Source organism: Leptonychotes weddellii, chromosome 2, assembly GCF_054177405.1.
Source record: "Leptonychotes weddellii isolate Sample4059 chromosome 2, ASM5417740v2, whole genome shotgun sequence".
In the NCBI taxonomy this organism is placed as follows: Eukaryota; Metazoa; Chordata; class Mammalia; order Carnivora; family Phocidae; genus Leptonychotes; species Leptonychotes weddellii.
In genome coordinates this window covers 64,851,428-64,874,383 of record NC_138370.1, presented here as the reverse complement: position 1 = coordinate 64,874,383, position 22,956 = coordinate 64,851,428, and the positions used below count along the sequence as shown (strand labels likewise).

The window sequence follows — 22,956 nt, the reverse complement described above, 5'->3', positions numbered from 1 at the left end:
CCAATGTTCATAGCAGCAATGTCCACAACAGCCAAACTGTGGAAAGAGCCGAGATGCCCTTCAACAGATGAATGGATAAAGAAGATGTGGTCCATATATACAATGGAATATTACTCAGCCATCAGAAAGGATGAATACCCAACTTTTACATCAGCATGGATGGGACTGGAGGAAATTATGCTAAGTGAAATAAGTCAAGCAGAGAAAGTCAATTATCATATGGTTTCACTTATTTGTGGAACATAAGGAATAGCATGGAGGACACTAGGAGAAGGAAGGGAAAAATGAGGTGGGGGAACTGGAGGGAGAGATGAACCATGAGAGACTATGGACTCTGAGAAACAAACAGGGTTTTAGAGGGGAGGGGGTGAAGGGGACTGGTTAGCCCGGTGATGGGTATTAAGGAGGGCACGTACTGCATGGAGCACTTGGTGTTATACGAAAACAATGGATCGTGGATCACCACATCAAAAACTAATGATGAATTGTATTGTGACTAACATAACATAATCAAATTAAAAATAAATAAATAAAAGAAAACGCAAAAGTTTTATAAAAATAATTTATCCATGAATACTTTATTTTTTTAAAGATTTTATTTATTTATTTGACAGAAAGAGACATAGTGAGAGCAGGAACACAAGCAGAGGAAGTGGGAGAGGGAGTAGCAGGCTTCCTGCCAAGCAGGGAGCCTGATGTGGGGCTCAATCCCAGAACCCTGGGATCATGACCTGAGCGAAGGCAGACGCTTAACGACTGAGCCACCCAGGTGCCCCTATCCATGAATACTTTAATTTCCCTTGAAAAGCTATATCTAAGGAAAGAAGTGAGTCACTGAATATATTTAAAACATCTATTCTCTAAAAGTTCTAAAAGCTGTTTAGCTGAACTATCCCACTTCCAAGATAAATGCAAGTAAGTGGAATAGACACATTATGATCTCAGAGAATTATAAACATATACAATTATAATATGCAAGGAAGAGAGAGAAGATTACAGAAGAGTAGGAGGACCCTAGGCTCGTCTTGTCCCCAGAAACACAGCTAGATAACTATCAAATCATTCTAAATACCCCAGAAATCAACCTGATGACTGACAGAACAAACTCCACAACTAAAGGGAGAGAAGAGGCCACATCGAGGAAGGTAGGAAATGTGGAGATGTGGTATAGGGGAAATCACAGATGCCGCAGAGAGGAAGGAACCATGGTCGCAGAGAAATGCAGGAGAGAGAAGAGCACACAGGGAAACATACAAAAACACTTCCCCCAGAGACACACGCTGGGAAAATGAGAGGGGCTGATTTTCTTGAGTTCTTGGAACCAGCAGGGCTTGAAAACTGGAGTTTTAAAGGTCAATGGGCTTGGCTGGGATAGAGCCCTAAGGGTGCTGCCCTACCCCTAGAGAGAAGGCAGGCAAACAACCTGGGGGGCAAACAGCATGGACAGAATGATCTGAGGAGCACCTGGGGCACACTGGGGGGAGATTAGTAGAGTGTGTCCCTGAGAAGTGGGTATTCAAGGAGATACCTCTCCAGAAAAAAGGAGCCGGCTGGCACCATTTCCCTCCCCCACCACCTCAGCATAAACACAGAGCCACCTGCAGAAAGGAGCTCAGCCCCAACACTGGCTGCCTGACTTGCTTATAGCAAATCCCACACCCCTGCACTCTGGCACAACTGCCCTTCTCAGTCAAGCTTGCCTCAGTCCTAGCATGGTGAGACCCTCCCCCCAGCAAACCAGTGCAGGTTCCTGCCCACAACACATCCCTAAAGCATGAAGCTTTAAAAGTCAGCAGACTTGCTGGGATAGAGCCCAGAGAGCAGTACACTGCTCCTGAATAGAAGGCAGGCCAACAGCCTGGAGGTGGACAGTGTGAAGACAGCAATCTGAAAAAAAACCCTAAGACACACAGCAGGGAGACTATTCACTCTTCTCTGAGTGCTTCCCTGATAGTGTGCAGGGATATGCCTTTGCAGGAACAAAAGAGGTGGATGGTGCCATTTCCCTCCCCCCACCCCTTGACATAAACATAGAGCCACCTGAGGGAAGCAGCATGGACACCAGCTGCCTAACCTGCTTCACCAAGTCCACACCCTTGGCTCTGATGGTATTGCCCTTCTCAGTCAAGCTTGCCTCAGTCACAGCAGGGCAGGCCACTTCCCCAAAAGAACAGCAAAAAACCCTGTCCACGCCATGTCTCCCGACCAGAGAATTCTACAGGGCTCCAGTTCTAGTGGAAGTAGTATCAGGTCTCATTTAACAAACAGACCAGAGCACACCTAGTTAAAATCTGCCACATTCTGACCAAGGACCAAACACTGCTACTTCAGGCAAGGAGAGTCTACGCAAATGACTGGCCTAAAGGATAGAGCAGTCAAAACACAGTAGCAAAGTGCACACAGCACACACCAGAGACATTCCCTGCGGCACCAGACCCTGGACACTAAAGGACTTCTTCATAAAGCCATTACTCTCAAGAGCAGGAAACATAACGGGCTTTTCTAACACATATAAGAAGGCAGAGACTTAGATAAAATGCCAAGACTGAGACATTCATCATAAATGAAAGTACAAGATAAGGTCCCAGACAGAGATCTAAGGGAAACAGATATAAGTAATATGTCTCATGGAGAATTTAAAGTAACAATCATAAGGATACTTGCTGGACTTGAGAAAAGAATGGAAGACTTCAGGGAGATAATTAATGCAGAGACAAAAGAGTTAAAAAAGGGGGGCACCTGGGTGGCTCAGTTGTTAAGTGTCTGCCTTTGGCTCAGGTCATGGTCCCAGGCTCCTGGGGGCGAGCCCCGCATTGGCTCCCTGCTCAGCGGGAAGCCTGCTTCTCCCTCACCCACTCCCCCTGTTGTGTTCCTTCTCTCGTTGTCTCTCTCTCTCACTGTCAAATAAATAAATAAAATCTTTTAAAAAAAAGTTAAAAAACAATGAAAAATGCAACAACTGAAATTGGAAACAGGCTTGATGCAATGAACACAAGGCTGGAAGAAGCAGAAGAATGAGTAAGTGATACAGAAGACAAATAATGGAAAATAATGAAGCTAAACCAAAGAGAGAAAGAATAATTATGGAACATTAGATTTACAGAACTCAGTGACTCCACCAAACATAATAACATTTGTATTATAGGAGTCCCAAAAGAAGAAGAGAGAGAGAAAAGGGGACAGAAAATTTATTAGAGAAAATCATAGCTGAAAAATTCCCTAATATGGGGAAGGAAACAGACATCCATATCCAGAAGGCAGAGAGAACTCCCAACAAAATCAACAGAAGGGCAACACTAAGACATATTATAATTAAATTTGCAAAATATAGTGATAAAGAAAAGCAGCAACACAAAAGAAGTCCTTAACTTATAAGGGAAGACCCATAAAGCTAGCAGCAGATTTATTAACAGAAATTTGGCAAGCCAGAAAGGAGTGGCATGATACATTCAAAGTACTGAATGGGAAAAAGCTGCAACCAAAAATACTCTACCCAGCAAGGCTATCATTCAGAATACAAGGAGAGATAAAGAGTTTCCCCACACAAACAAAAACTAAAGGAGTTTATGACCACTAAAGCAGCTCTGCAAAAAACATTAAAGGGAACTCTTTAAGTGGAAAGGAAAAACCAAAAGTGACAAAGACAAGAAAGGGAACAGAGAAAATCTCCAGAAACAATGACAAAACAAGTAGTAAAATGGCACTAAATATGTATCTATCAATAATTACTTTGAATGTAAATGAAATAAACACTTAGGGAATCAGGGGGCATGTGGGTGGCTCAGTCAGCTAAGCATCTGATACTTGATTTCAGCTCAGGTCATGATCTCAGGATTGTGAGACTGAGCCCTGTGTCAAGCTCCATGCTGGGCGTGGAGCCTGCCTGGGATTCTCTCTCTCCCTCTCCCTCTACCCCTCCCTGCTTGTGCTCTCTCTCTAAAAATAATAATAATAATAAATAAAAAGCTAAAAAGACATAGGGTGTCAGAGTGGATAAAAAAACAAAAACCATCTAGGGAAGGAAAAAAAAAGAAAAAGAGGGAAGCAAATGCTAAGAGACTCTTAATGATAGAGAACAAACTGAGGGTTGATGGAGGGAGGTGGGTGGGGGATAGGCTAAATGGGTGATGGGTATTATGGAGGGCACTTGTTACGATAAGCACTGGGTATTATATGTAAGTGATGAATCACAAGATTCTACTCCTGAAACCAATATTACACTGTGTGTTAACTAACTAGAATTTAAATAAAAATTTGGAAAGAAAAAAAATTAAAAATCAAGACCCATCTATACGCTGCCTACAAGAGACTCATTTTAGACCTAAAAACACCTGCAGAATGAAAGTGAGAGGATGGAGAAACATTTATCATGCAAATAGACATCAAAAGATGCCAGAATAGCAATACTTAACATCAGACAAACTAGACTTTAAGCCAAAGACTATAACAAGAGATGAAGAAGGGCGTTACATCATAATAAAGGGGACAACCCAACAAGATCTAACAATTGTAAATATTTATGTACCCAACATGGGATCACCCAAATACATAAAACAATTAATAACAAACATAAAGAAACTAACTGATAATAATACAATAATAGTCGGAAACTTTAACACCCTTCTTACATCAATGGAGAGATCATCTAAGGAAACAATGACTTTGAATGGCACACTAGACCAGATGGACTCAACATATACATTCATCATTCCATCAACACTCCATCCTAAAGCAGAATACACATTCTTTTCAAGTGCACATGGGACTTCCTCCAGAATACATCACATACTAGGTCACAAATCAGGCCTCAACAAGTACAAAAAGACTGAGATCGGGCGCCTGGGTGGCTCAGTTGGTTAAGCGACTGCCTTCGGCTCAGGTCATGATCCTGGAGTCCCGGGATCAAGTCCCGCATCGGGCTCCCTGCTCAGCAGGGAGTCTGCTTCTCCCTCTGACCTTCCTCCTTCTCATGCTCTCTGTCTCTCATTCTCTCTCTCTCAAATAAATAAATAAAATCTTTAAAAAAAAAAAAAGAAAAAGACTGAGATCATACCATGCATATTTTCTGACCACAATGTTATAAAACTTAAAGTCAACCACAAGAAAAAGTGTGGAAAGACCACAAATACATGGAGGTTAAAAAACATGCTACTGGGGTGCCCGGGTGGCTCAGTCATTGAGCGTCTACCTTCGGCTCTGGTCATGATCCCAGGGTCTTGGGATCGAGCCCCGCATCGGGCTCCCTGCTCAGCAGGAAGCCTGCTTCTCCCTCTCCCACTCCCCCTGCTTGTGTTCCCTCTCTCGCTGTCTCTGTCGGATAAATAAAATAAAATCTTTTAAAAAAAAAAATAAAGAAAAAAAACATGCTACTAAACAATGAATGGGTCAACCAGGAAACCAAAGAAGAAACAAAAATTGGTACTAAGAGGAAAGTATATAGCAATACAGGCCTACCTTAATAAGCAAGAAAAATACAAATAAACAACCTGAACTTACCCCTAAAGGAGCTAGAAAAAGAACAACATATGAAGCCAAAAGCCAGGAAAAGAAAGGAAATAATACAGATTAGAGCAGAAATAAATGATATAGAAACTAAAAAACAACAGATCAATGAAACCACGAGTTGGTTCTTTGAAAATATTAATAAAATTGATAAACCCCTAGCCAGACTTATCAAACAGAAAAGAGAAAGGATCCTAATAAATAAATTCACAAATGAGAGAGGAGAAATAACAACCAACACCACAAAATAGAATTATAAGAGAATATTATGAAAAACTATGTGCCAAAAAAATTAGACAACCATAAACTACCAAAACTGAAACAGGAAGAAATACAAAACTAGAACAGACTGATAACCAGCAAAGATATTGAATCAGTAATAAAAAATCTCCCAAGAAACAAAAGTCCAGGGCCAGATGGATTCACAGGTGAATTCTACCAAACATTTAAAGAAGAGTTAATACCTATTCTTCTCAAACTATTCCAAAAAATAGAAATGGAAGGAAAACTTACAAATTCATTTTATAAGGCCAACATTACCCTGATACCAAAACCAGATAAAGACTTGACTAAAAAGGAGAACTACATGCCAATATCCCTGATGAACATGGATACAAAAATTCTCAATAAAATACTAGCAAACCGAAACCAACAGTACATTAAAAGAATCATTCACCACAATCGAGCAGGATTTACTCTTGGGCTGCAAGGGTGGTTCAATATTCACAAATCAATCAAAAGGATACACATTAATAAAAGAAAGGATAAGAACCATATGATCCTGGGGCACCTGGATGGCTCAATCAGTTAAGCACTAGACTCCTGATTTCGGCTCAGGTAATAATCTCAGGATTGTGGGATCAAGCCCCATATCGGGCTCCACGCGCAGCGGGGAGTCTGCTTGAGATTCTCTCTCTCCCACTCCCTCTGCCACTCCTCCCCCTCATCTCTCTCACTCTCTCTCAAATAAATAAATCTCTTAAAAAAAAAAAAAAGAACCATATGATCCTTTCAATGGATGCAGAAAAAGCATTTGACAAAGTACAACATCCTTTCATGACAAAAACACTCAACAAAGCAAGGTTAGAGGGAATATATGTCAACATAATGAAGGCCATATATGAAAACCCACAGCTAATATCATCCTCGATGGGCCAAAATTGAAAGCTTTTCCTCTACAGTCAGAAACAAGACAGGGATGTGCACTCTCACCTCTGTTATTTAACACAGAAATGGAATTCCTAGCCACAGTAATCAGACAACGCAAAAAAATAAAAGGCATCCAAATAGGAAAGGAAAAAGTCAAACTTCCACTATTCACAGATCACATGATACTCTATACAGAAAACCCAAAAGATTCCACCAAAAATTACCAAAAGTGATAAACAAATTCAGTAAGGCCACGGGATACAAAATCAATGTACAGATATCTGTTGCATTTCTATACACCAATAATGAAGCTGCAGAAAGAGAAACTAAGGAATAAAACCCATTTACAAATGCACCAAAAACGGTAAGATACCTAGGAATAAACTTAGCCTAAGGTGTAAAAGATCTATACTTGAAAACTATCAAACACTGATGAAAGACACTGAAGATGACACAAAGAAATGGAAAAACATTCCATGCTTATGGATTGGAAGAACAAATATTGTTCAAATGTCTATACTACCCAAAGCAATCTACAGATTTAATCTAATCACTATCAAAAAACCAACTGCATTTTTCACAGAGCTAGAACAAAGAATCTTAAAATTTGTATGGAACCACAAAAGACCCTAAATAGCCAAACCAACCTTGAAAATGAAAAGCAAAGCTGGAAGCATCACAATTCCGGACTTCAAGTTATATTACAAAGCTGTGGTTATCAAAACAGCAGATCTGTTTTGGTGCTGACACAAAAATACACACATAGATCAATGGAACAGAAAAGAAAACCCAGAAATGAACCCACACAAATCAAAACTATAATGAGATACGACCTCACACCTTCAGAATGGCTAAAATCAACAACACAAGAAAGAACAAGTATTGGCAAGGATGTGGAGAAAGGGGAACCCTCTTGCACTGTTGATGGGAATGCAAACTGGTGCGCTCACTCTGGAAAACAGTATGGAGGTTCCTCAGAAAGTTAAAAATAGAACTACCTTACAATCCAGCAATTGCACTACTAGGTATTTACACAAAGAATACAAAAATACTAATTCAAAGGGATATGTGTGCCCTGATGTTCATAGCAGAATTATCTACAATAGCCAAATTATGAAAAGATCTCAAATGTCCATCCATTGATGAATGGATAAAGATGTGGTGTACACACACACACACACTGGAATAGTACTCAGTCATCAAAAAGAATGAAATCTTGCCATTTGCAATGCCATGGATGGAGCTACAGAGTATCATGCTAAGCTAAGTAAGTCCAAGAAAAACAAATACCATAAGATTTCATGCATTTGGGGAATATAAGAATCCGAACAAATGATCATAGGGGAAAAAAAGAGACAGGCAGATGGAGAAATGAACTCTTAACTATACAGAACAAACTGATGGTTACCAAAGGGGAGGAGGGCAGGAGGATGTGTTAAATAGGTGATGGGAATTAAGGAGTACACTTGTCACGATGAGCACCAGGTGATGTATGGAATTGCTGAATCACTAAATTGTACACCTGAAACTAACATTACACTGTATGTTAACTAACTGGAATTTCAACTAAAAGAAAAACAAAGTTAACAGGAAACAATCATAATATGCATTTCAAAAAAGTTAACCTCATAAGACTGCTTCTTATATTAAAGGCAAATTATAGGCTCAATGTCAAGAGAATAAAGTTTTTCTGGAAAGCTTCAAATCTAAAATGCTTCGTAAGGAAAAATTATAGAGGAAAACAATACAAGCAATAAACTTTCCAAAGAAAGCTGTGTATTGTGTGTAAAATATTCAAATATTACAAATGTCCTTTTAAAACACTCTTTTCTTTCTGCAGATATTACCTGACTACTACATAGGGCCTAACAAGCAAATAAGATATTATGAGAAACAAAATAAAAATAACAAAAAAAAATCTCAGAAAAAGAACAGGCTGAAATATCTTCAAAAAATTTTTTGCTAGTAAGAAGCAGACGAATGTAATATGAAGAGGTAAAAAAGCTTCCATAAATAACATATACACATTATACAATGCACTCCTATAACATTTCAAAACACTACAGATATTACTAGCAATGTCTTATTTCAACTATATTAAACTGATTAACAGCTTATAAGAATGCTGAAACTAAAAAAAAAGAGAGAGAGAGAATGCTGAAACTGATATAATTTGGAAACTCCCAAATCAGGAGAACTTGCCGGAAAGTTTTAAAGAGTTATTCTGATTCTATTCACCAGGTACAAAAGAAACACCCTTTGGGGCAATGCAAGGCTGAAGAAAGATATTCAGTAAGATAGAAAGTGAAAGTGTCACACATAAATATCTATTGGAGAATGCAGAAATAAATTCTAAAGACAACATGTTCAAAAGAACTAGGTTCTTACTCCATTGTTGCCCCAAGCTATAAATGGACAGCCTTCTTCTTTGAGCCTGTATTTCTTCACCTCTAAAACAGGAAAAAGTAACACGAATAACTGCTGTAAGGAATAAGTTAAGTTGTGCAAAGAAGTTTCTACCTAACAATGAACCTGTCAGGGCTGTTTACACGGCTGTACTTTCTGGAAGCCAAGGAAAAAACTCCAAGTGATTTCCTCATTAAAATTTACTTACTGCAGCACTCTTTCCTGGGAAGTTGAAAAAGGCATCAGGACCATACTTCTGAGGCATATGCTTTAACACAGACAGCAACTTCCCAGCATGTGGAGGCTATGAAAATAATCAACAACTCATTAAACACACATTCACCATAAAACAAAAATACTTATTTTTAATATACTCATACTTTAATATACCCAAGAATAACCAAAAATGCTGTTAGCTAAAAGCATATTATTTTCACTATCTTAAAGGTACTCTATGCCATTTTTGTAATATGATAGAACATATGAGGTATTTGATAAATATGGGCCAATATCACCTGACACCTGAAACTTCTCCATACTGCAGCAAAAATAATGTTTTAAAATTACAAACTATATCAACCCACCACCCATCCCTCTTTAAAACACTTTTTAATTTCACAAATAATGCTTACTATATTACACTGTTAAAGACTGTTTTCAAAGAAACAATAAAAATATTTTAACCTTAAAACCATCCAGGAGGTGGTACTCTGAGACAGAGGAACATGTCCAAGGTCACACAGGTAGCAAATGGCAAGGCTGGGATCAGAACTCAGTCTGACTTGAGAGTCCATACTTTTAACCACTACACTTTTACCTTTCTATTATGCTATCTCTCAGGTAGCTTCCCACTGCCTTTAAAATAAAGACCAAAAGCCTTAACACAGCCCACAAGATACTCGATCTACCTCAACCTCACTAGCTTCATTCTGCATTTCCATCTTCCCCTCTCTTTGCACTCCATCCACAAAGCCTCTCTGCCTTCTTCCCACAACAGGGCCTGAGTACAAACTATTCCTTGTGCTTAAAATGTTCCCACTAGGCCTACTTCCCTCCCCTCTTAACTAAATAAATCTTACCCATCTTTTAGAGCTCATCTTAAAGGTCACTTTCTCATAGCAGTGTTCCCTGACCTCTAGACTGGATACAATCTCCCTGTCATATTTCATTCTACAATATTACCTTTACTGTATAGCATATAAAAAAGTTGTAACATTACATTTATTTAATGCCTCTTTGACCCACAAGTCTCCTCTAATACACGAAACAACAGCTAAAATGAAAAGACTTATTTACAAGGAAAAGTAAAGAACAATCATCTACACATTATCATTTTAATCAGTTTATAAGCAAACAGGATATCAGTACATTCTTCTTCATTAAAAGTTCTAAACAGGGTCAACTACAAGTGAAATCACTGGCTTGCCTTCATCTTATTTGGTATCTGCTCTATTTATTAAATGTCTAAAAGAGTCCAGCAATCTTTTACCGAAATGTTAAGTGGAGAGCTTTATTCTTTTTTTTTTTTTTTAAGATTTTATTTATTTGTCAGCGAGAGAGAGAGAGAGAGAGAGAGAAAGAACGCGAGCGCGCGCGTAAGGAGGGGGAGCAACAGGCAGAGGGAGAAGCAGGCTCCTCGCTGAGCAGGAAGCCTGATATGGGACTCAATCCCAGGACCCTGAGAGCTTTATTCTTAAGTGACCAAGAAATTTTCAGTTAGCCACATTGCTCAATTACAAAAGTGTAATAACAAGTAACTACAATCACACTGAATTTTTAAAATAAATTCCAAAATGAAATAACTAAAAATAACTCTGCAGTCAAAAGTAAAAATACAATATTATAGCACTTCCATCTGGAGAACCATTCCACAAATGTCTGAGGTTTTTTTTTTCTTTTTTTCAGTTTTATGGGGTTTTTTTTTTAAGATTTTATTTTTAGGTAATCTCTACACCCAATGTGGGGCTCGAACTCACAACCCTGAGATCAAGAGTTGCATGCTCCACCAACTGAGCCAGCCAGGCGCCCCAAGGCCTTGCTTGTTTTATTAACAGCTCATTGTTTTCTCCCTTTATGCCCTAAACCTATTCCTCATTCTACTCCCAGTCACATAAGCAACTGTATAAACATACTTAATCTTTTTATGTGTTCCTTCAAAAATGTTTTTGTGTGACTGTACTTATAATTTAAATGATGTTGGGTTAGACATATGTTTCTTTCTTCCTGCTTCCTGCATCTATTCATATTAACTTTTGCATCGATTCTAACTGCTATATAATAATCTATTCTATGCATCCAGTACATTTTACCTATCTACTCTAATGATAAGCCCCCATGGTGACAATTCACTGCCACTAAAAATAATGCTTCATTGAACATCCCCATGTGTATTTCCTTATGAAACTGAGAATTTCATGGAACATGTACTCAGAAGCAAATTACCAAGTCACTGGATATGGGTATAATTTATGTGACTGAGTAGTGGTAGATTACTTGAGGTTGGCTAATGAGTGTTCACTCCAGTCACTAACATACAGGTTCAAAATAACTATATGCCTGTTTTTTGTAAGTGATAAATCACTAAATTCTACTCCTGACACCAATATTACACTATATCTAACTCACTAGAATTTAAATGAATATTTGAAAAAAAAAATAAAAATGGAAAAAAAGATGGAATTTGAAATAGACAAATCAAAATAATGTATGTAACTACAAGATGTGTAATCTAACATTTATGTAACATAACCCTCAGAACTTAGATGCAATCACCAGGCCATGATAATTATAATTATGCTTCAATATTCTAATGTGCCCACCGTAGCAAGTGACAGGGAGGAAGACATCAATCCCATCAATTCTGTCATTTAAGCATAGCCATGTTCCTTTTTGATTTAAAGAATTCTGTTTTAAGCTAGTTTCTTTTTTTTTTTTTTTTTTTTAAGATTTTATTTATTTGACACAGAGAGAGATAGCAAGAGTAGGAACACAAGCAGGGGGGGTGGGAGAGGGAGAAGCAGGCTTCCTGTGGAGCAGGGAGCCCCATGTGGGGCTCAATCCCAGGACCCTGGGATCATGACCTGAGCGGAAGGCAGATGCTTAACGACTGAGCCACCCAGGTGCCCCTAAGCTAGTTTAAAAGTAGGCTATGGTCTCTCTTGTGCTATCATTACTACCATTAGTGTGAAAACAGTTTCAAAATATAATTAGTGAATCAAATAATTTTCCGTTTCAACTACTGATGCAAAGACTTAACTTGCTGAAACAAAGCAAAGCTGCAAATCAGCTAATAAATATAAATGCTGACCCCACCAAAAAAAAATTAAATAAAATAACCCTATTCCACAATTATATTTGCTATTATCCAACTTTATAATCCTCAATACTAATAGACATAAGGTGACATATCAATATTGTTTTAATTTGAACATCTCTAGTTATTAGTGATTTTGTGTTTATTTGATTGTGGGGTTTCTATCTCTATAAATAAACATCTATTCATATCCTCTGCTATTTTCTCAGAGTTTTCTATATTCACCAACAAAAATGTATTAATTATATATTCACAATACACTGAATAGAATCAAAACTAAAATGAAACCAGCATGTAGACCGTCCTTGACTTCTGACAGTTCAACTTACGACTTTACTTCACAATGGTGTGAAAGCTATATGCATTCAGTAGAAATAGTACTTTGAAGTTTGATCTTTTCCCAGGCTCATGATATGCAATATGCAGTACAATACTCTTATGACACTGGGCAGTGGCAGCAAGCCACAGATCCCAGTCAGCCACAAAATCACAAAGGTAAAAAACTGATACACTTACAACCATTCTGTACCCACACAACTATTCTGTTTTGCACTTTCAATACAGTATTCAATAAGTTACATAAGATATTCAACACTATACTATAAGATAGGTTTTGTGTTACATGACTTTGCCCAACTGTAGGCCAATGTAAGTGTTCTGAGCACATTTAAGATAGGTTAGGCTAAGCTATGTTGTTTGGTAGGGTAGGTTTATTAAATGCATTTTCAACTTTTGACATTTTCAATTTACAATGGGTTTATCAGGATGGAACCCCACTGTAAGTTGAAGAAGATCTGTACTTCCTCTTCTTGACATGATACACTAACAGGACCTAGACTTATCAAAGCACCATAAACAACCAGAATACTGGATAAAATGTATGAAACATACATTTTACATGTTTTTAGACATGGAAGAAGAGGTAGCTCAAGACTGTTATACTTGAGAAAAAGGAAACAAAATGAGCCGTGAGATTACCAGACTTTCTACCAGGATGCAATTTCTATCACTGCACAGGAAGAGGGAAACAAAATAGAACTTGAAGGTCTCATTGACTTGATGGAATATAGGTAGTCTGAGGTAGATAAAAGCTTCAAGGCAGAGTACTACAGAGAAAAGAGCTATGCAGACAGGAAGCTCCAGAAATCTGTACTGCCTCCTTGGCTTAATATCAAACTATTCAAACCTACCATAAAACTGAACAAGGTGAGGCCAAGATATTAACACCTATAAGTCAAAGAATTCCCACAGCTACTATACAGCCAGAAATTGTTTGAGACCCTACTAGGCACTATGTAGAGACCACGGTGTTACACTACCTCTTATCCCATACCTGAGACTTAGGGTCATTCACTGAGACCCTAAAAGAATCAGGCCTCAATAAGGAGGCTAAACTAGACCTAGAATAACAGCCAATCTGGACCTGACCAAAAGAAAACTTTTAAACTAGCCTGGAAGGGTAAAGTGATCCACAAATAATTTATCTGCCTGCAAAAACAGTCTAACAATCTGAAAAGGGATATGACAAAATCCAGCACTCAACAAGGAACAATTCACTATATCTAATATCACTCGATCTAAAATCACTAGCATTAGAAGGAAAATATGACCTGTCAGCAGAAGCAAAATCAGTGAGTAAAAAACTGATCTAGAAAATGGCAAATAAATAAATAAATAAATAAAAAGAAAATGACAAAGATGATAGACTCAGTAGATAATAACATGAAATCAACTATTATTACTCTTATTATTATAAATATGCTCAACAGTCCCAAGGATTTAAAGGAAAACATGAACATAATGAGGAAAAACAGAAGATACTAAAAAGAACTAAAGAGATTTTTTTAGAAATAAAAAAATCTGAAATCTGAAAATTTTAATGGATAGAATCAACACACTGCAGAAGAGCAATTACCTTAAAAATACAGTAACAAAAGCAATCTAAAATGAAGCACAAAGAGAAAAAGCTAAAAAAAAAAAAAGTGAAAAGATCTGAGTGACCTACCAGACATTATCAAGAGAGCTAACATACATGTAATTAGAGTCCCAAAAAAGGAGGGAGGGAAATGATATTTAAAGAAATAATGACCAAAATATTTCCAAATTTGCTGAAAATTATATTATAAACACACAGATACCAGAACTGTAATAAGAATAAACACAAGGTAAACCATACCAAGAAACAATAAAACTGCCAAAAATCAATAATGAAATCTTTTTTTTTTTTTTAAGTAAGCTCCACACCCAACACATGGGGCTTGAACTCAAGACCCTGAGATCAAGAGTCGCTTGTCCTACCAACTGAGCCAGCCAGGCACCCCCAATGATGAAATCTTAAAAGTAGCCAGAGAGCTAAAGCTTGATAAAAAGAAGCTTGAATCTAACCACTTTAACACAATAAACTAGAGTGTACAATTGCAACGCACCAATTTAAATATATTTCAACAGAGCTAGATTAAGGATCAGCTGTGGCTAAGCAGTGCTGTGGGCAATGATCTCTAAAGGGCACTAAAATAAGCCTAGAAACGCAACAAAAATGGAGAAAATATTTATTAGTATTCCTCTAAGAAGTAAGTAACCAAGTGGTAGGAAGAAACAGTTTGTTAATGCACCCGGAGTTTAAAATAAGTTGACCACTACTGCCATTTATTGAAAAGGACCACTAAATTGAATCTGTGGAGGGTGGATCCAATTAACTGCACAGCTTGTGTTCACTGAGTGGGTTATTCAAGTTTAAGGGCGACAGCTAAACTACTCAGGTCAATAAAGAATCTAGGTGCTGCTACCAAACACTCTTCCTTCTGTATCCTTACCCTTTTCCTCTAATAAATGTTAAATGTATATTTGAAGACTAAGAGTTTGAAGAAGGGCCAAGTTTTAGCCTGCCTGGAACACCCAGTTCTCTTACTCTGCACCTGTGTCAGGTCATGGCAAAAGTAGCTGTACAGACCTAAACGCTATTTTATTTTATCTCTTCCCTTCAATTTTACATTTACCCCAGTAGAATAATAACAGTTGCTTAAAAGCCACTAATGTGTTTGAGGAGAGGAATACTTTCAAATATCAAAGGGTACTCATTTTTTTACCCATTGTCCTTTATTTCCTTGAAGTTTACTGAAGAATAGCTTTAGTTCTCGAACGGTCAAATTATAGCTAGCCAGCACTCCCAACATGTCAACTAAAAGATCTGGAAACAAAAGAAAACAATAAAACAATCAATTTATATTTCTTCAATGATTAAAATATACTGTGCTTATTTAAGAGTTTGAACACTAAAGTTCCACACATGGTAGATACTCAAATATTTCTGAAATAAATATTACGAAATAAGAGAAATACAGTATTTAAGAATCAAACTTTATTTCTTCACATCCACTGTACTACAGAAAAAAAATCATACCTGCTATCATATTGTCGACTTTTTCAATTTTCCCGAGCACTTTCTCAACAAGGCCTACTTCAGTGCAGACTTGAAGATTTCGTATGCTTTTCTTCAGAATCGCTGTAAACATGCTCCAGACTTCTGCTTGGCAAGTAATGTCACATTTTTCTAGTAGGTCCACCATGCAGATGATACTCTCACCTTCTTGGATAATGAAATTCATTTCCAAATCAAACTGCCCTCCTACCAGCTTCCAAAAAGGGGGGAAAAATTAAAAACATTAGTGCTTTTTCGATATAACTAGAGCACACTCCTAACCAGTAACTACCCATACACAGTATTCTCTACCCTTTACAACAAAAGGGTCCATAAACACACACACACAGCTCTAAAAAATAAAGATTCTAAAGAAACCTTCAAGTTAAGATAGCACAAAGTCAAGTAAGACTTACAATATAAAAATGGAAATATTTTTCAACAGAAACAAATACAGGATGTCTTTGGTAAATCACTACCTACTGTCCTGATACCAATAAAGATCTCACTTTTAGCTCTATTAACTGCTTCTAATTCAGTATTTATGAATTATAAACTCTGTGAACTATCCACAGCAACCTAGAAGTGCTTTGCTGCTTATACAAAATACCAGCTCACAACAGAAATGAAAAGCTAAAAATGCTCAGAGTGGACACAGAACTTAGAGTTCATATTTGCCAAATTCCTAGTTTATTTTACCTACCGATTTTAATACCCTTCCTTCCCTGTCAATAACTAGGATAACTTAAATATAATCATACACCCAAAGAAGTAATCAAGAAAATTTATTTCATTGATACTATCAAAAAACCCATCCAGAGAAAGATATACTGACCTATCCCCACAACGCCATCTCACCCACAGCATCCTCCCACAGAGGAGAGTTTTTTAAATTTTAACAAATCCCAAGAGTTTAAAAGAATTAAAATACTTTTAGAATTATCTTTGCAGAGCTATCTTTATCAACTAGATTTCTAAAAGATACCTGTCAGAAATACTACATACATGATTCATCTACACTCTTGTCCTTCTGAAATTTCACTATGCATTCCTAAACCCAAAAAGTGGTCAAGAAGTAGGAGAAAGTGAACTTTACAAAACAAAAGCCAACAGCTCATAAAAGAATAACAGACACAACCAAATAGAGTTTACACCAGAAAAGCAGGGAAAGTTCAGAATTAGAAAATCAATTAAAACTCCTTGTAGCCAAGGACTGATATCTCCCAGGTTCTGCCAAAGATACACAGTGGCAAGAGAAAGAAAAAATGGAAAAATGAACAACATGAGGCAGCATCTGCATGTAGGGAGATAGGAATTCCTGGCTAGTGCAGTGGTAAAGCATTTGATTCTTCTGGGAAAGCTCTGGCAGAGATTTTAGCGTACAATTCTTTGTATCATCAGGAACATTTAGCATAAGCAAAGGAGAGCTGGGTTTCTGCTAAAAGAGCCCCTTGGTGTCATTGGGCCAATTCTCCTAGCTACATGGTCGTGGCTATAAAGTACACATGTTTAGTTCCCCAGTCCACCCAAAAATTCTGTTAAATATGTAAAAATTCTTTTTTTTTATTTGGTTGTGTGAATATTATCTGCTTGTCCTGTCTTTAACTTTTCATTCTGAAATAATTTCAAATATTCAGAAAGTTGCAAAATAGTGTAGAATTCCTGTATACCCTTTACCCAGCTTCCCCAAATGAGTATATTATATAATCATAATAAAATCATTAAAACCATAAACTTAACATTGATAAATACTACTGACAAATCTATAGATCTTACTCAAATGTTGCCACTTGTCACACTAGAGTCCTTTTTCTGATCCATGATCAGCATCCCTTTGGTCTTCTCCATACTGAGACCGTTGCACAGGCCTTCTTTGACTTTCATGATTTTGATGCTTTTGAAGCATATTTACCAGATATTTTATAGACTCTTCCACTATGGAAGTTTTTTTCAAGTTTAAATTCAGGTTATGCATTTTTAGCAAAAGTATTCCAGAAGTGATGTATGTCCTTAGCATATCATTTCAATGGCACCTAATATAAATATGCCAAACTACTGGTAAAGTTAGCTTTGATCACCTGTTTAAGATGGTCAGATTTTTTTCCATTTTAAAGTTACAACAGGGGCGCCTGGGTGGCTCAGTTGGTTAAGCGTCTGCCTTCGACTCAGGTCATGATCTCAAGGTCTTGAGATCGAGCCCCGCATCAGGCTCCCCACTCAGCAGGGGAGTCTGCTTCTTCCTCTCCTTCTCCCTGCTCGTGCTCTCTCTCTCTCACTCTCTCAAATAAATAAATAAAATCTTTAAATAAATAAAGTTACTATATTTCATATTTAAATCATTATATATCTGTGGAAAACACCTTAAGACTATGCAAGTAACTTGTTTCTCGTCATACTTTTCACAACAAAATCCAATAGCTCATAAAAGAGTAAGACACAACCAAATAGTTTATTCCAGTTTTATGCATCCATAAGTGGATTTTAAGTTTTAAGATCCATTAATGGATCTTACCTGTAACTATTATTACTGTGGCATTGCTAAATGGTGGTTTTATATTTCCATCATACTTTATTATTATTTGTAAAAGACTTCCTTTAATAATAAAATATATCAATCACACCTGAAAAGCCAGCATCATGCTCGCATAGGAAAACTGGAATGAGTCTCATGAAAGTCAGACACAAGGTTAGAATGTGACTTTCATCACTATCATTTGATATTATTCTGGAGGCACAGAAGATACATTTAGTCAAAAGGCAGCAACATATAAATACCAGAATGGAGGAATTTAAATTATAATTACTTTGAGATGATGTGATATATATCTGGAAAACCAAGTACTTCAACTGAAAAATTACCATAAATGAGAAAAATATTTGGTATGGGAACTACTGACACAGTTACCAATATAAGTCAATCTCCTCTTGCAAAAGCTAGGTAGGTAGGTAGGTGGATAGGTAGGTAGGTAGACAGATAGATAGATAGATAGATAGATAGATAGATAGATAGATATACAGACAAACAAACCTAAAAGGAATTATGTTAAATAGAAGAAGCCACACACAAACAGCTACCTTAACAACTAGAAATTTATCCTACAGATACATTTAGGTAATGATGTTGGATACAAAAACTTCATTGTAACATACTTTGAACAGAAAATAAAAGCAACAATCCCCCCGAAAAACATTATCAGGTAATAGTTAATAAAGTCGTATATGACTATATAATGGAATATGATGCAGCCAATGAAAAGAATGAGGCAGCTCCATCTGACATGAAAAAAATCTCTAAAATACATTATTTAAATGAGAATATCAAGATGGAAAAAAATGTGGTGAACGGTAGGCTACAATATAAATGTAAAACATGAATATACATAGGCATATACATAAGAGTGATACACAAGAAACTAAATAGTGATTGCCTCTGAAAAGGCAACTGAGCATCTGGGGGGAAAGAGAAAAGGGAGAGTTCTTAGTAGATACATGTTTGGACATACCCACACAGGTCTAAACAGGTCAAAAATCTAGTTGCAACTAATTTAGGAGACCTTACCTTCACCCTAATATTACTTACATCAATCTTCCATTTTAATCTGTTTATTTCCACCAGTAACCACCCTTACAAGAAGCTACAGAATTAATTTTTGAAAGTAATTTCCAAAAAACCCCAAATATTTCACCAGTTTTTAAATTGAGTTTACAGTGTGAGAGCAGTATCCAGACAGGTGTTTTAAATATTTCTCCATTGCTTTAAATATTATAAAATATACCTTTCAAGGAGAAAATTGATGGCAGAAATCGGTACATACAAATGTGTGGCATATTTGATATACTGTATGTATGTATATCTATTATACCTAAAAAGCATGCACAGGGTCTACAGTCTGTCATGTTAACCCTTTCTAATAGTTATTTGAAGCTGATCAACCTTCAAAACACAAATTTGTTTTCAATGACAAGGATCATAATCCAAGTCTAGGCATTGGCTAGTTATTATCTGAGCTGTAGTAATGGCTCTGCACTACAAAATGTAATCTTCCCAAATGTCACAATAAGTTATGAATATCTGAGCAGCCTAATGCACTTTACTAGCCATGAAATGTGAAAATGTAATCTTATTACCTTTTTTATGGTTGTATTTTTCTGAATAATGTAGCCTAGAAACTGATGTATAGTCTTTTTCTGCATTTTAGCATGATTTGGTCTCCTACGTTATATAGAACATTTTTCACAACTCTCCATTTCAACATATTTTAGTCTTGGCCTGAACTTCATAAACAATTTTTATAGCAACCTTCAGGGTGGCATAACATGCTTTCTACAGGTTATAGTTTAATGTACAAGATTATAGAAATTTTAAAGCATATTATTCAAAGAATTCAAATAAACCTTCACAAGTTTTGAATTAGGATTTTAATTGGGCATGATGATTACTTTCATCAGTGGTTATATTAATAAAATACTTTAAGCTAAAATTAAATGTCACTAAACCTAAGTCACTTGTATTTTCAGAAAACCAAGAAACACATATGGACCAAAAATAATTATCTTCTCTTCAAAAGATTTATACAACTGGAAAAACTGTAATACATAGAAAATTCTAATACTTCAAAGTATTTAAAGCTATATTTTCCCTGGAATCTTGCTAAATTTTTCCTCAAAGATATGGCCAGAGTAAGGTATAGCAGAAAAACTGGACAGAGTACAATCACAGCTTATGCCCCTAACTAGATATTTTCTACTTCTTATGACAAATCACCTTTTTTCTCTGGCCCTATCTACTTGTTTATAAAACAAGCCAAGTAAAAAGTAAGCTTCTTTTATTTATGTGCATCCTTCAAAAATGTATTTACTTTTGAAAAGTCCTAATGTCAAGGTATCCAATTTATCCCTAGGAATCCATTCCGAAGTGAATGTGACCCTATACATGTTTAAAGTCACTAGAAACTTACTAATAGGGAGAAGTTGAGGGAAAATTACAATGCTGTGGCACAGGTTATAATGTCTCCCAATTCACTTTTTCTTCTTCTTCCATAATAAAAGAGTTTCTAGTTTGGTACATGAGGCCCAAGCAAAAAATTTCACTTTCCAGAAGTTTCACTTCCCTTGAAGTTACCAGCCATGTCACCAAGTTCTGACCAAAGAGGACGGGCAGTAATATGTGCAACTGCTGGGCTATTACTCTTAAAGGAAAGAACACAACTCATCTTTGCAACTTTCCTCCTTCCACTTACATAAGCTACTGAAAAATGGCAAGCACTAGAGTAGCTATCTTGGAATCTATGCCACAAGTCTCACGTTGAATATAACAGAGCCAAAAGACCTATGGATCCTGACAACCCATTTCATAAAGCATTTGTCCACATAAAAATCTGTACATGAATATTTACAAAAGCTTTATTCATAATCACAAAAACTATAAACATTCAAATGTCTACCAACTAGTAAAAGGATAAACAAGTTGTGATACAACCATACAACATAATAATAATCAGCAATAATAAGGAACAAGTTACTGATACCATTAACAATGTGAATTAATATCAGAAACATTATGCCAAGTCAAAGAAGCTAGACACAAAAGCTACATATTCTATGATTCCATTTATATGATATTCTGGAAAAGGCAAAAGTATAGGAAGAGAAACTGGATCAGTGGTTGCCAGGGGCTGGGGACAGAGGCACAGAATTAACCACAAAAAAAAAAACATGAGAAGACTTTTGGGAGGCAATGAAATATTTGGTATCTTGATTGTGATACCAGATACACAAATATATCCATCTGCCAAATTTAATTTCATAAAACTACACACCTAAAAAGGGTGAATTTAGCGTCTGCCTTCGGCTCAGGTCATGATCCCAGGGTCCTGGGATCAAGTCCCACATCGGGCCCCCTGCTCCTCCCTCTCCCCTCCCCCTGCTTGTGTTCCTGCTCTCACTGTCTCTCTCTGTCAAATAAATAAATAAAATCTTTAAAAAAAAAAAAAAAGGTGAATTTAACTGAATGTCTTAATAAACCTAAAGTTCAAAGCAAATCTTAAAAAAAAAATAAAAATAAAAAAGCTCAAGCCATTTGCATTTGTATCAAAGGCAAGTGAAAAGTAAGATCCTCCAACTAGAGGCAACAATGTAGAATTAAGATGGCAAAGTCATGGAATACAAGGAAATTAGAAGAAAAACTTCACTATCTATAAATTAGTCAAAAAAGCATGTTTTACTGATAATGATTATCCTCTTTATAGTTTTCAAAATCCCCACATGTACTAGAAAGTAGCAAATAACATCTCCCCTCTCACTGTTCACTGTACCATTCACAAGAATTAAAAAATTTCACTGAACTACATATGTCTACAAAAGCAGTATTAAGTAAAAAGTTTCCATGAAGTCTGAGAAATACTGGATTAACAAGGCTAGAAATGTTTACAGGACAGAATTCCCAGAGATATGCTACTATATATTATATATCTCAAAAAGATATATAACCAATGCATGGATTTCCCAAAATTTACCTGACAATGGAATTTTTTTTTCTGAATAAGAACTTTTCAAGGAATAACATTCTTCAAAAGCTTTTTTGAGAAACATTGGATAATGTAATATAATTGAATTGAAGCTTTTTGTATGAATATCACAGAATTATCTGTTTTAGGCAAACATTTAGTAGGCCTTTCAAATTTTCAGGTGAATGGTTTCAAGTAACCTATTTGTTTTTCATATGTTCCTTTCTATGATTCACAGAATATAATAATCAAAGAAAAAGACAAATTAAGATTACTTTAGGGGAAAAGAAAATATGAACAATCAAAAGTAATCAAACTGTCCTGTTCCTTCCTCTACAGTCCACAACTCCAGCAAGACAGCTGTCCTGCCACACTTAATTAGGGTTGTTCAACCTGCCAAGAGAGTTCAGCTGGAGTAACAGGTAACTTTCAAGGCTAGGTCATTAAGAACTTAATGGCTTCCGGGCGCCTGGGTGGCTCAGTTGGTTAAGCGACTGCCTTCAGCTCAGGTCATGATCCCAGGATCCTGGGATCGAGTCCCGCATCGGGCTCCCTGCTCTGCGGGGAGCCTGCTTCTCCCTCTCCCACTCCCCCTGCTTGTGTTCCCTCTCTCGCTGTGTCTCTCTCTGTCAAATAAATAAATAAAATCTTTAAAAAAAAAA

The 22,956-nt window shown here is 36.6% G+C and overlaps 1 protein-coding gene across 4 annotated transcripts in view; it reads right to left on the bottom strand.

Moving 5' to 3' along the window:
* Nucleotides 1-22,956, bottom strand: part of LRBA (LPS responsive beige-like anchor protein) — a 736,795-nt gene that overhangs the window by 644,468 nt on the left and 69,371 nt on the right. For all 4 annotated transcript variants that reach the window (XM_081811769.1, XM_081811768.1, XM_081811770.1 and 1 more), the window contains exons 3-5: nt 15,771-16,002; nt 15,457-15,557; nt 9,266-9,361 (exon numbers count right to left, since the gene is read on the bottom strand). In XM_081811769.1, the coding sequence (XP_081667895.1) occupies nt 9,266-9,361; nt 15,457-15,557; nt 15,771-16,002 (429 nt within the window). The remainder of the gene's footprint in view (nt 1-9,265; nt 9,362-15,456; nt 15,558-15,770; nt 16,003-22,956) is intronic.